At 37.0% G+C, this 15,637-nt stretch overlaps 1 protein-coding gene across 4 annotated transcripts in view; it reads right to left on the bottom strand.

Annotated features, from left to right (window-relative positions):
- Nucleotides 1-15,637, bottom strand: part of KYAT3 (kynurenine aminotransferase 3) — a 71,329-nt gene continuing 55,692 nt past the window's right edge. For all 4 annotated transcript variants that reach the window (XM_006934884.5, XM_006934885.5, XM_019837387.3 and 1 more), the window contains exons 11-14: nucleotides 10,756-10,942; nucleotides 6,880-6,956; nucleotides 6,519-6,605; nucleotides 1-563 (exon numbers count right to left, since the gene is read on the bottom strand). In XM_006934884.5, coding sequence (XP_006934946.1) covers nucleotides 501-563; nucleotides 6,519-6,605; nucleotides 6,880-6,956; nucleotides 10,756-10,942 — 414 coding nt within the window. In that variant the 3' untranslated portion in view covers nucleotides 1-500. The remainder of the gene's footprint in view (nucleotides 564-6,518; nucleotides 6,606-6,879; nucleotides 6,957-10,755; nucleotides 10,943-15,637) is intronic.

A 15,637-nucleotide genomic window follows, 5' to 3' on the forward strand; every position in this document is an offset into this window, starting at 1 on the left:
TAACATTAGTTGAGTGTTTATTGAGGCTTTACATATATCAGTCTATTTTATCCTCACAAACTTCATCTAAAATAAGTGCTGTTGTTTTGGGGTTTTTTTGGCACAGGCTCCATGCCCAACGTGGGGCTCAAACTCATGACCCCAAGATCAAGAGTCGCATGCTCTACCAACCGAGCCAGCCAGGCATCCTAAAGTAGGTGCTATATTTTATTCCCCTTTTATGATGAGGAAACTGAAGCAATGAGAGGTTAAACACCAACCAGCTTCTCACAATTCTTAAGCCAAATGCTATACTCCTTCTCATAAAATGGTTATGGAAGGTGTTTTCATACATTTCAACTGAAAAACAAAACAAACAAAACAACCCAGTAGGGTTAACATTTGGAAAATTTTCTTCAAATTTCATTTGTACTGAAATATTTGTTTTTCAATATCCAGCAGATGGCAGCACTAAATAATAATTCCATATTCGGTCATCTAGTAGAAACAGTCTGCATGTATCAAGACTTCTGTCTATTCCATCCCTTAATGATTTCTTCAGCAGCATCCAGTGTACTGTCTTTCTGTAAATTAATGAAATAATCATCATTACATATCAAATAAATTCAAGATGAATTAAATATTTAAATATAAAAAATATGCCAAAGTTAATGGATCAGAAGAGTCATGTAGTGATTTGGAAACCAAGTGCTCCTCAATCCCGGACAACTTGAGCCAGGCCTAGTTGGGCTCCAGGCTGTCCTTGGCCTCTGCGGCGTGCCAAACCCCAGAGCATTCATTCAGGGATCGTGTCTTCCCAGGAGATGAGTCATTGGAAGCCTTGCCTGTAGTAAGCCTTAACTCTGGGAGGAGCACGGACAGAAACTGGGAAATGGCATTTGTAGCATCTTCCCTTGCTTGACTGTGTGGTACACAGATTCCAAATTCTTTAAACAGCCCACCAGCAAATCAAACAAGCCAATTATTTATAATGTTATATCCCATTACTGCCTGGCTGGAAAAGTGTATGAACCTCCTAAGAATTCAATATTAGATGAGCTGGAGAAGTGTGACACCAGTCACTACGTCATACTGCTTTGTGATAGTGGCTGCCAGTTCATTGCTACTATCCTGACACTGAAAAATGTACAGAATTAACTGCCATGGGGCCAAAAGCATCACCAAACTGTATAAATGCAAATCAGATTGAAAACAGTTTAACCTGATCCCAGCCAAAACCATGTCTACTACCAGTGTGGACCCTCTCACGATTTATAACCATTTTGGCAGCACAAGCAACTGGCAGTGCCAAAGACCCAGACTCATAAATGACATTGACGCCAGCAGCAAGACTCAAGGATGTGCTGATGGGATTGATATTTATTATTTTTGCTTCCTTGCTTCTCACCTCACGCCCTTCTGAACATGACATGACACCCCTCACGATGTCCATTTATAAGCATGGGAGATTATAGGACTGATAGTCAATCTCCAGTTGAGGCATTGGAATGTCTTTAGGAAAGGAATTCATATGGGAGAAATCCTTTTCATTTGAGAAATCCGTGTATTTATTGATATCTATTTATCCAACACTAAGATTCCCGAAAACAATTATTTTTCCTTGCTGCTCAGAAAAGTTTACTGAAAAGACTAGTTAACTAAAAGCACTAAAATTTGCAAAGTCTGTCTTCTGCTATAATGACATTTACAAACACGAAGATGTTTCTTTCTGACACACGGCGAATGGTACTACTACTAGCTGGCATTTGCCAAATTGAAAATAGGCCAGTTGAGCAAATTACAGCCACCATTCATTAAGTTTTGGATAGTACTCTAATGATTTGTTCACTTTAAGATAAAGACAGATTTGATAAAGTAGAAAAAGTATGAAACATCATAGCACTAAATGAAGATTTAAGTGAATATCTGATCTAAGTGAAGAGAATTTTTGAAAGTAAAAATGCAAAGGCAGACCTACCAAAGGAAAGCAATCAAATTAATATATAGTTGCAGAAACAAATCAGAGAGTACAGAAGAGCTTCCACAGAGTAAGACTCATCTGCTCCTCCTCTCCCTACTCCTTCCTACTATACCCACCATCTTCCAAGACAACCTTTTATAGCAATTTCTCATTTTAGTTCTAGCGGTTACCTCCAAGATCTAAATTATGCATTTGGTTCTATTTCCTTATTTATCAACTTCAGGCAAAATTCATCATTCTCTGCTCTGGGAAAAAATTCATTCATCCACACTACTCTGCCCACTCCCATCAATGTTTCATAGTTATAATTACTAATAAAATTCACTTGCCTTTTGAATAGGTAATACCAGAATTTGGTATAAAATTAAATTGATAAATAGTGAAAATCAAGTCTCCTGTTTTTCTCTTCTGCTTTCACTACTTCTTTTATTTCTTCTTCCCTCTCTACAGAATGATTTAGTGCAAAAGCCATTAGGTGGGGCTAAGTGAAGCAGGTGTTCATATATGGAGGCGGCCTGGTGCAGGATGTTGCAGCCAGAGTGGAGTGAGGAGGGTTTCCAATGTGGGCGGCATGAGGTGGTGATGATGGCAGCAGCAGTGTTGACCGGAACAGGGTGTCAGAGTCCAAGCGGGGTAAACCAGCATCTGTATCACAGGGTGGCTCTGTGCAGGGTGCTGGAACCTGGACAGGATGAGGCAGGCATCTGCCAAGGTAGATGGGCATGGGGTGTCAGAGCCCATGAGGGGTGAAGGAGACCCTGCAGTAGGTGACAGTGGCAGCCTGGTACAAAGCCTCAGGTCAAAGCCTGAGTGGGGTAAAGGGTGCTTGTCAGCAGTGGTGGCTGGAAAGGCAGGTGGCTCATACAGAGGGACTGAGTAAAGAAGTGATTATGTGATGAGAGCCAAGTTTTTTTCAAAGAAGGGAGTTACAAATATGGAAAATCCTCAAGCACAAGTCATTCAAAATGTGCAGGTAAATCCACAGGAAAAAAAAAATCCTAGAAGTAGAATTTCTGGGTTAAGAAGTATGTGCATTTACATTTGGATGGAAATATTCAAACTGACTGTTAAAAGATTTTACAAATTATACCCCCACTCTCAATCTATACAATTGTCTCATGGAACTTTTTAGTTGTTTGCTTGTTTCCAATCTAATAAATAAAGTAAAATTTTGTCAAAGTTTTAATTTTCATTTCTTGTAATATGAGTAAAGTGGGACATCCCTTCATATATTTGATAGCTGCTGAGAATTTTACCCATAACCATTGGGAAGTGCTGCCTTTCGGCTTATTTTGCCTTAAGTTTAAACTGCTTTCTTTCAATTTCCATTTTCTTGGCATGTTTTGCCATCCTTTTATTTTTAGCCTTTCCAAGAGGTTGAGTTAGTTACATTAACTTTCCCTAGAGACTTCTTGGTGGTGCTCCCCTCTCTTCCAATATTGAGTGTTGATGTAAAGGAGGTGTGTCCACACTGATCCTCTTACCTGCCCCCAAGAAGGCGTGGGTCTTTTTGTTTAGATGCCAAAGGATTGTTTCTTTATCTTTTAAGTCCAATGTATCTCAGTGTTAATTGTTCTGGGACAATTTTGCCTGAGACAAGGCATTCCCTTTCAAGTATTAGATTTGTCTGTTTTTTGTTTTGTTTTGTTTTTAAATAGAAAGCATTCTCGAAATAAAGCCATAAAATGCTTTTCAGGTTTCATTTGTTTCCACCTCCATGGGATTCAACACATTTCACTTGTCTTCCACATCCATAATTTTTCCAATATTTTAAAAATCTTTGATCCTTTCCACTCTTCCTTGTTCACTTTCCCCAATCCTTAGTAATCTTACAGAAGTATTGAGTGTTCTCTGTGCTGTTTCCTATGTCACTACAATTACCTTTTCTCCTTCAATTTTGTACCTGAGCTCTGACAAACTGCCATTTCCTCTTCCTATATTATCTATTTAAAGGTTTTGGATTTGAGCTACTGATTTTTATTTGCTCTACAGCAACATTCTTCTGGTTGAATATTCTCTTTCCGATGCTTGTTTTTCCTTGTACCTTTCCCCTTTTTTCCTTATAGTATCTTCTTATAGATTCATAGTGGATTCCTTTTCATTACTCATTTTTGATTGAATTACCTTTGTGAGCTCCCACTGCTAGCACACCTACGGTTCCTATTGTTCTGGGTAATGAATATGCTACCTACTGACTCTGTGATTTGAAGATGTATCTGCAGCTCAGTGTAAGTGAGGAGCCAGAGCCACACTAGAAGACAGGAGAAATTCTCCCTGGCTCACAGTGAAGTTTAATATGACTGATGTGGACTTCAGTGGAGAGGGAGGAGGATACTTTTTTTTCCTCCCAGCTAATTTAAGTCACTACCTGGAATTTAATATATCTTCCTCTACATTTCCCCAATAAGGCTTTTAGCAAAAATGACAGCAGTGAATGAGAAAATCTATAACCCAACTAGAATCTCCTTTCCGCCCTGCCCCACATAGGTTCTAGATGATACAGCTGTATGTTTCTGTCCTGCCTTTCATGAGTCTGGAGAAGCTCCCTCTGCCAGTGCACTTATTGTCCTATTCTTCTGATGAGTAGGTTGCTTGCTGGCTGTCTATAATTTGAAGATGTAGACACAAGAGACTTTCTAGGTGTCTTCCCTCTACCAAATCACTGGATTTGGCAACTCTTCTTCACTTACTGGGGAATTTGTGAATCTGTTTTCCATTTTCCTAGTTGTTTTGAATAACTTCCAAGCAGAGAATGGGGAAGGGCTGTGTTTACGATTTTAAAACAGGAAGTCTTCTGTTACTTTTTTCTTTTATTAGTTCTACTTATAACTTCAAATAATATGCCTCTATTTCTAGATCCACTGTAAGATGAGAATATTAATGGCCTTACCCTTCTTCTACATTTCAGTCAATTAAATGTTGACATTAGGTTGTTAACATTTTTATTCTCTTCTGAGTAAGTCTTCCATAGTTTGTCTAGAGATTGTCTCTAAAATTGAAAACAATGATTACATCATTCTGACTAGATTTATAGATGAATGTGTTTGTAAAAAGAGTTTCTTGAATGTATTAAGCCTGTCTTCAGTGGCAATAACACCTTAAAAATAGCAATAATACATATATTCAGGTATTTTTTTAGTACAGGTCTGATGGTAAGGAATTCAATCGGCTTTCATTGGTTAGGAATGTACACTTCATTTTTAGTTTTAAAGGCTATTTTCCTGGATAAAAGAGTTCTGGGCTAATACATTTTTTATTTCAGCAGTTTCAGGATTTCATTTCATTGTATTCTGGTCTCCATTGTTTCTGATGAGAAGTTGCTAAATTCATATGCATGTGAGGTATAGTTTTTCTTTGGCTTTTTTCAAGATCTTACCTTACCCTTGGTTTTTAGCAGTTTAAGTGTCTAGGTGTGGTTTTCTTTATATCCTCCTTGTGATTCACTGAGCTTTTAGATCTCTAAGTTGCTTTTCACCAAATACAAGGAAATTACTTCTAAAAATACTCTTTCTGCTACATTCTTTTTGGTACTCCAATTACATGTATATTATCACTTGATACTGTCTCATAGACCTAAGGCTCCACTGATTTCTCAAAAATAATTGCTCCTTCTGTTTTTCAGATTGGATGGTTTCTGTGAATCTGTAATTCAAGTGTGTTATTTTTTCCTGACATCCTCAATCCTCTCTGTGTTAACCCCATATATTTTTCATATCAGAAATTACAATTTAAAGTTGTTAAATTTCCACTTGATTTTTTATAGTCTTAATTTGTTCATTCATTATGACCATATTTTCTTTATTTTTAATTTATTTTTTTTTCAACGTTTATTTTATTTTTGGGACAGAGAGAGACAGAGCATGAACGGGGAGGGGCAGAGAGAGAGGGAGACACAGAATCGGAAACAGGCTCCAGGCTCTGAGCCATCAGCCCAGAGCCCGACACGGGGCTCGAACCCACGGACCGCGAGATCGTGACCTGGCTGAAGTCGGACGCTTAACCGACTGCGCCACCCAGGCGCCCCTATTTTTAATTATTAATTAGCTAACTAATTAATTATTTTTGAGAGAGAGCACATGCATTCACAGGGGAGGAGATCATGACCTGAGCTGAAATCAAGAGTCAGATACTTAACCGACTGACACCCAGGTGCCCTCTTTTAATTTCTTGAGCATACTTATAATATCTGCTTTAAAATCCTTGTCTGCTAATTCCTATATCTGGGTCACCTTGCAATCTGTTTCTACTGACTGCTTTTTTTTTTTTTAATTTTTTTATTAAGAGTCACATTTCCTTATGGCTTCACATGTCTAGTAATTTTTTATTGCATGAGGGACATTGCACTGTCACACAGTAAGGAGTCTGATCATGTAAGACAGTAAACTCAATGCTCAAGTGTTGAGTTTTGTCCTTGTAGGCAGTTAATTTCATGGCAGCAAGGCAAAATTAAAAAACTACATATGAACACATCATTCCTAGCAATAGAAAAAAAAAGGTGCTTTATAAATCAGAAGGAAGAAAATCATAAATGTGTTTTTCAATAAAACAGGAAACTTACTTTAATGAAGCAAAATCGCACAAACTTCTCAAACTGTAATTTGGTCTCTGTGTTACAGAATGCGGAAACTGGAATGGCTGACAGTTTCTGAAAAGTAAATAGAAAAATAAAATAGGAAAACTACTTCTACGTCAAATATGAATTTTAGCTGATAAACATTAACATTAAAACCAAATAGATACTTCTAAATATTCACAACAACTTCCAAAAAGAAAAATGTCTTAAAAATCCTCTACATAACCGTAAGTGGAATATGATATAACAAAACTATAGTTAACATTGTTCAAAACATGTCAGCAAGTTTCCTTCATAAATTAACCATAAAATACATCACAATATCTCAAAGGCAAATAAACATTACCTTATTTTTAGTCATCCATTTCACAAATTTATAGTCATAAGGTTCATTGCTGTCCTTCATATCAGAGAGGTCTGCATCTAAAACAACAATGAAGATTAGACGGTCTATGTATTATATCTGAGGCCAACATGTATTTCATCTAAATCTATCAAGATTCAAAATGTTCTCAGAAGATTTTCAGAGAACTTACTGGAGTCTCATACTGCATGGTGGGGTGGGAAGTGAGGAATTCACAGATAAGTTTTAGTGATACTCTAAGGCAGAACTTTATGGATATATATGGATAATCATGCTTGTGCATATTGATCTTAGAACTGGGAGGAATAGGAAAAGGGGAGAAAAGAGGAGTGCTATCTTTCCGTACAGAAATAATGTAAACTTCTATGATCATTATTAAAGAAATAACATCTAAATTTATATTCATCAGTAATAATTATATCTCCAAATAGTCATTCATTATTAGATTGTAAGCTCCACAAGGATAAAGTGTCTGTATTGCAACCTATCATTATTTCCAACTCCTAGCTCAGTGTCTAGCATATAAGTAATGAAAAGTGTATCTGTTGAGTGCATACTTTAATGCTATTCACCATTTATAAAGGGAGAATATCTGTGTAGATCTTCCAAGATAGCCTGTTTACTTCTTTCTTCTATATTATGCTTTTTAAACATTAAAAACATTTTTTTTGGAAAAACTTCAAATATGTGTTCCATTCTTACCTCTTGCTCCAATCTTGCTTTAAGGTCTGGGCAAGATATTTTCTGGTATTCAGTATCAGCAATATTGTCTGTTTTATTAATCTGTACTCTTAGATCTTTTTGAATGCCCCAAAGCAACTAACATTGACAGTTACTGTAATCAATAATATTTTATAATTTATTGCTCAAAGCAAATTGAGGCAGTTACTTATATTTTATTCATTAAATACTAGGTCTCTTCAAATTAACAGTGTAAAAACCTTGACACTGAAAAAAGCTTCATCTTTATTTTTTTAAGTCTTAATATGTTTTTACTTAATGATTTTATTTCCATTTTCTTCTGTGCTTTAAGAATGTAAAATTTCCATATAATGCTAACAATATATTATCATTTATTGAGCACTTACTATTTGTTAAGCATGAAAAAAGAGTCATTTATTTGAGAGGTAGCTATCTTCACTTTACAGATGAGGAAGTTAAATTACTATTTCAAGTTATATGTACATATGTGTGTGTGTGTGTGTGTGTGTGTGTGTGTGTGTGTGTTTACTTCAGGTTTGGCTCTAACAAAATAACAACTTAGACTTTAATTATAAGTTTTGTCAAAATTCCATGTGACAAGTATTCAAAGGTAACCCAGAGAAAGAAGTGATTACCCATAGCAGAAGAAAGAAGAAAAGCAGGATATTAACTAACTGTAACCGACACCGGTTGTAGTATTCATTTATTCTTGTGAAGCTTAGAAAAGTTGAATTTATTGCTCAAAAGGAAAGAAGGGAACAAATACAATTCTAAAGATTTTATAGTTAGAAGAATGTTGGAATCTACTGCTTTTGAAAACTCAAGTCAGAGATCCTCAAAATAACTAAACAAAATATTTCTTTAGATAGCAGTTTGAACCATAGTATAATAACATTAACGTATTTAAGTAATCTACTAAAATCAAAATTGGTTATTGGTATTGCAACCCACTTCTCCACAGTTGTGGACCTTATTATCTCACTAGAACAACTTCAATCATCTCCCTATTTGTCATCTTGTCTTCTTATCAAATGGTCCCCTTTTTAGTTCTAGGGTGAAGCTCACTGACCTGGAAAGTTGCTTAATACAGCAGAAAAAAGATAAATTCATTGGTTAGGAAATGGATCTCTGGGTTAAGAACCCAGCTCTGCTACTAAGTAGTTAATTAGATTCAGTAAATTTCTTAATTCCCTCTCTCTCTCTCCTCTCTCATCTTTCTCATCTATTAATGGAGATATAATAGTACCAATCTCATTGGACTTTTGTGAGATTGGAATATTTGTAAAGCTCTTAACATAATACCTACTACATCATAAATACTCAAATCATATTAACCAGTTGGCCATTGTTATGAGTTACTATGTTCATGAATCTTATGGCCTATTTTTATTTTCAAGCTACCATCAAATGAAAATGTTGGATTTTGCTTTTGTCTTTAGCAAATGGTGGGACCAAAATCTAATACCTGGAAGAATGTCCACATTTAAATTAATCTGAGTAGATAAAAGGGTACAAGAGAATGAACTTGTCCTCATATGTAGGAAGGTCTTATAGACATTAATATTTTTCCCTCATAGGTGAAAAAGGACTATAAGGAAGTGACATCTTTTTCTCCCCACATCATCATAAATGGTTTTCTAACCAAAATCCTTTCTGTTCCATTACAACCACACTAGCTCAAGATCTGAGACCTAAACTGGTATTGCAAGCAAGGTGGATTGACTGAAGATAATATGGGAAACTATTTAAGAGCTTAGGGCAATGTTCCACACAAAGGTTGCATTAATGTCTTTTTGATGTTTCATGTTACAATTCAATAAATTCCTTTCAGAATTTACCATCTCGAACAATTTGGTTCCAGGGGAGAATTATTCTTATCTAAAAATTTAAGTGTCCTTTTATCCAAGAAACTGGCAACTAATTTCATTTTCTATTTGCTCATGCAGCCACAAAGTTCAGTCCCAAATTAATGTTAATTACAACACTATATTGAACCTAGGCAACTAAAACATTTGCTTCCTCCTCGTCTTGTGTGACACTGATTCTCCGTTACATAAATTTCTACTTATATATTATACATGGAAAACTTTTTAATATGAGTCAGCTTAAATGCTCTTTAGAAGTAGATCAAGTACTTAATCAATTACTTTAAAAATAATTCATGTTGAAAATCTTACGGAGTTCCAACTCAATAGCAAAACTGTACGTGATGAAAACTGTGCCGTTTCTTTTTATCATTTCACAAAATGAGCTGTACATTTGGACAAAACACAGGAAAAGTGATTTCCAAACCTCAGAGTATAAGACATCTTAAGGGGTTTTAAATAAGAACAGAGCTTGGGAGCCAAACATACCCAGCTCTCAGGCAAAAGGACAGCAAAAACCTCTGGGCACCACGGTCTCTCCATCTCTCACAACAAATGAAGAAATAATAATCACTGTTTCATTAACATCATAATTTTTTTTTAAGAAAATAAGTTATATACAAAATGTTACCATGCTTCTAATTTTAGATTTGTATGGCATGTCAGAACTACATACAACAGCTTCAGGTAATATAAAAACCATTGCTTTTTGGAGACAAAACTACGTGGAATGTAGCTATGTGACTTCAGCAAGTTACTTAAAGCTTTCTAAGTGTTCACATCTTTAAAAATGGAGCTAACAACACTTTCTTCAAAAGGGTGTGTGGAAGTGCTAGGCATGTAGTAGCCTCTCAATAAATATTTTTCTTCTTTACTTCATTTCAGTAAATTCTAAAATAGCATTTTAATATTCCCTGATAGCATCAACCTTTTAGAAACCCACCTTTTTCTTCAGTAAAAAGGAAACGAAAATTTTACTCAAAGGAACACAGGGTATGTATATTATTTCACGTACCTGTATTTCAAACTACACACTAGAACAAGATGATAGCAAATTCGATGTTTAATGGAATACCTGTAACCATGTTAATAACAGTTGCATTTAAGGTCAGGGACCTAAAGTCAAAATGATTATATAAAATGAAACAAAACAAAAACAGACATAACGAAAAGCCATTTTTCCATAGACAAAATGCTGATATGGCTTTGACAGCAATCTTTACTCCCTAATTCTGATGTAATTTCACACATAAGTTTCCATATATTTGAAATAATAAAAACCCTTACAAACCTAGCAAAGACACATCAGCAATGATGAAGTATCCCCCATCAGGAACTATGGGTTTTAGGCCAAGACTTTCAAGTAAATGTATCATCCGATCTCTTTTTACTTCTAACTCTTTTGGCAAAGAATTAAAGTAACACTCTGGGTCATCCATGCGCTTGATGTCAATCCAAAAAGCTTGAGCCAAGGCTTCCTGCATGTTAAGATTGAAACATGTGGAAAGGAAATACAGTAATGTTATTTATTGCTGAGTTTACTGGTGTAATAGAGACTGCCCTAAGTGACATTATTGGGGGGGGGGGGGGGGGAGTCATTCAGGGAATTACAGTTAAATTCCTGTGAACCTATGTTAGACTGCATTAATGGAGGAATCGGTTACATGCAAATGATCAAATCTAATGTGAAGAACTGAGAATTAGGCATGACGATCCAAATTAAAAGAGAGGTACTGTATAAAGATGGCTTACTTGGAAATGAAAAGACATTAAGTTATTTTCCACTGAGGTCAGCTATAGAATGACTTGCTAGATCTAAGTGTGAAAGATGATGGACTAGACAGCCTTTTCCCATTACCTTGGAGGATGCAGTGGAAATGAAAGCTGACCCACTATGTCACTCCCCATAGGTATGCAATCATTCTCATCTAAATTGTAATCCCTGTTCTAATCATCCATATCCCAGAAGTGTCTAAGTGTCACAGGGATTAGAAAAGAATTTCTGGGGCATGTGGAGTCACTTCTGTACCATTCCTCAGCAAACTCAGAAGTGACAGGAGAGAAATTGATCCAAGAGGAAAAAAACAATGTTGTTAAAGGCGACCAGGTAGGTGTCTGAGAAGGCAACAAGTCAGGAAAAGGTAAACAAATCTGATTCTGGACACACATAAAGAACAAGGATCTGTACAAGCAGGAGGACAGAAGCTTGGTAGCTGAGTGTGAACTGAAACCCCTTAGAAATACCAGTTCTCAGGGGTGCCTGGGTGGCTCAGTCGGTTAAGAGTCCAACTTGATTTCGTCTCAGGTCATGATCTCACAGTTTGCAAGACTGAGCCCCCTATTGGGGGCTCTGCATGGAGCCTGCTTTGGATTCTCTCTTTCCCCCTCTCTTTCCTCCCCTACTTGCTCACATGTTCTCTCTCTCTCAAAACAAACAAATAAACTTTAAAAAAGAAAAAAGAAAAGAAATAGCAGTTCTCAGAGCAAGCAAGGACATCTAAGCAAATAATCAAGACTCTGGGAATAATTAAGAGATAGAGGGGCAGAGCAAAGTAGCTAAATTAAAAAAAAATTAATCAGAACCGAGAGGTATCAAGAATTAAAGGATGGGGTGCCTGGGTGGCTCAGTCAGTTAAGCGTCCACCTCTTGAGTTCAGCTGAGGTTATGATCTCCTGGTTCATGGGATGGAGCCCCAAATTGATCTCTGCACTGCCAGTGAGAAGCCTGCTTGGGATTCTCTCTCTCCCTGTCTCTGCCACTCTTCCGCTCATGCATGCACTCACTCTCTCTCAAAATAAATAAACATTAAAAAAATTTTTTTCAAAGAATTAAAGGATAAATTCATTCACTCAGTAATCATATACTGAATACCAATGTTAAATATTGGCATTGTGATAAAACACTGGGGATATAATGATAAACAAGATAAACACTGTCCTTGCCTTTATGGAGATTCTAGTTAGTATCTATTGGAGGGGGCATGTAGAAGGGATGAGGAAACCAATACATGAAAAAGGCAGGCTATAATTTGTTCTGTTGGAAGAACAGAATCTGGTGTGACTGCAGAGTACCAAGAGAGACAGCATGGCAAGAGATGACATGGAGAGACAGAGAAGACTGCATGCCAAAAGAATCCACCAGGAAAAAAGAATTGATAATTCATAGTGCTAAAAAAATCTTGGATAAATGAGGATCCGCTGCTTCAGCCTAGGAATCTGTGGTTCCCCTGGAAGCATGGGCCAGTTTCCAAACATGGCTATCTGACTACACGGAAAAAAACCAGGCACTTAGCTGACAGGGAGGGTCAGATGGTTCAGAAAAAGAAGTTCCAGATCCTTAGCTGAATCTTGCTTTTTCCTCAGCAACTTATTCACTCCCTATAGGAGATATTGCCCTAGAAAATTCAAAGCTCAAGAGACATAAACATCGATCCTAACTGTAGTATTATACTGGACTCTTTCTGTCTCTTACCCCACCATGTAACCCAATGGCAAATACAGTCAGCTCTACCTTCAAAATATATTCAGAACCCAATCATCTTCCACCACTTCACCATCCCTATATTGGTTCAGTCAACTACTGTCTCTCTCTTGGTTCACTTCAACAGTCTTCTGATTCAATAAAGCAGCCAGAGTCCCTTTGATGACACAAGTTAGATGATGCAATCCTTGTGCTCAAACTCTCCAGTGGCTTCCGATCTCACTCAGCCTTGACAGTGATAAACATGGCCTTACTTGATCTGGCTCCTTTTGTTCCTCCTACTCTTGTCCTTTGATCATCTGATCCCAGTCTCATGTTTTTCACTGATATAAGTATGACAGCCAGAATACCTACCCCAGGGCCTTTGCACTTGTTCTTGCAGTCTGGAAGGTTCTTCTCTAGGTAACTATTTGGCTACTTAACCTTCAGTTTGTAGCTCAAATGACCCCTTCTCAGTGAGACTTTCAAAGATTACTCCATTTAACACTGTATATTTTCCCCTTAACACTTTATATCCTTCCTCTTACTTGCTTTAATTTTCTCTGTTGTATCTACCAACATCTGACATATTATTAAAATATTTACTTCTTGGGGCACCTGGGTGGCTCAGTTGGTTAAGTGTCTGACTTTGGCTCAGGCCATGATCTCGCAGTCCCTGAGTCTGAGCCTCGCATTGGGCTCTGTGCTGACAGCTCAGAGCCTGGAGCCTACTTGAGATTCTGCAACTTCCTCTCTCTCTGCCCCTACCCTGCTCCCACCTCTGTCTGTCTGTCTCTCTCTCTCAAAAGTAAATAAACATTAAAAAAAATTTTTTTAATAAAATTTTTTCTTCTTTATTATCTGCATACTCCCAGTAGGCAACATGCAGAAGAAAAAAAACTAGACCAATTTCTTACACCATTCACAAAAATAAACTCAAAACGGATGAAGAACCTGAATGTGAGACAGGAAACCATCAAAACCCTAGAGGAGAAAGCAGCAAAAACCCCCTCTGACCTCAGCTGCTGCAATTTCTTACTTGACACATCTCCAAGGGCAAGGGAATTAAAAGCAAAAATGAACTATTGGCACCTCATCAAGATAAAAATCTTCTGCACTGCAAAGGAAACAATCAATAAAACTAAAAGGCAACCAACGGAATGGGAAAAGATATTTGCAAGTGACATATCGGATAAAGGGCTAGTATCCAAAATCTATAAAGAATTCACCAAACTCCACACCCAAAAAACAAATAATCCAGTGAAGAAATGGGCAGAAGACAGGACAGACACTTTTCTAAAGAAGACATACAGATGGCCAACAGGCACATGAAAAGATGCTCAACGTCGCTCCTCATCAGGGAAGTACAAATATCAAAACCACACTGAGATACCACCTCACGCTAAAATGAACAAATCAGGAGACTATAGATGCTGGAGAGGATATGGAGAAACGGGAACCCTCTTGCACTGCTGGTGGGAATGCAAACTGGTGCAGCCACTCTGGAAAACAGTGTGGAGGTTCCTCAAAAAATTAAAAATAGATCTACCCTATGACCCAGCAATAGCACTGCTAGGAATTTACCTAAGGGATACAGGAGTACTGATGCACAGGGGCACTTGTACCCCAATGTTTATAGCAGAACTTTCAACAATAGCCAAATCATGGTAAGAGCCTAAATATCCATCAGCTGACGAATGGATAAAGAAGATGTGGTTTATACATACAATGGAATACTACTTGGCATTGAGAAAGAATGAAATCTGGCCATTTGTAGCAACGTGGATGGAACTGGAGAGTGTTATGCTAAGTGAAATAATTCAGGCAGAGAAAGACAGATACCATATGTTTTCACTTATACGTGGATCCTGAGAAACTTAATAGAAGACCAGAGGGGAGGGGAAGGGGGAAAAAGTTACTGAGAGGGAAGGAGGCAAACTATAAGGGACTCTTAAATACTGAGAACAAACCGAGGGTTGATGGGGGGTGGGGGAGAGGGGAAAGTGGATGATGGGCATTGAGGAGGGCATCTGTTGGGATGAGCACTGGGTGTTGTATGGAAACCAATTTGACAATAAATTATATATAAAAATTTTTTTTAATAAAATGTTCTTCTTTATTATCTGCATACTCCCAATAGGCTGTAAGCTCAATAAGGGAAGAATTTCTTTATGCTGTATTTCTTCTACTAGCAAATATTTGTTGAATAAGTGAATGGATTGATTTTGAGTGGATGAAATGAGTTTAATATGTATAAAACCAGAAGTCAAACTAACCTTTATTATGACACTGCTTTAGAGAGTCACAGGAAAGAGAATTTTAAAACAAAATTTTGTCTCATTCAGTAGATATTTTTGGCAGGAAGCAAAAAAAGTAAACTTACTATAGCCACACATTTCAATCTTTCAGCCTTCTAACAGCCTTCCAGAAAAAGATATTTTTTTCAGTGATCTGATTATTCACGGAATGATGGTACACATATCCCTGTTTTATAATTTATTTAAAAAAAAAACACAGAAACAATATAAAAAAGATATACATTAAAAAGTCTTGTACCCACCCCTATCCCTATCTATTCATATCGCCTATTCCTCATACCCATACAAATAGCCACTTTTAGTAGCCTCTTACAGATCCTTCCAGATATCCTTTAAGAAAATAAAAGTGTATGGTTTCTCCCTTTCTTATACAGGATATAGCACAAATACACACT

Source organism: Felis catus, chromosome C1 (assembly GCF_018350175.1).
Source record: "Felis catus isolate Fca126 chromosome C1, F.catus_Fca126_mat1.0, whole genome shotgun sequence".
In the NCBI taxonomy this organism is placed as follows: Eukaryota; Metazoa; Chordata; class Mammalia; order Carnivora; family Felidae; genus Felis; species Felis catus.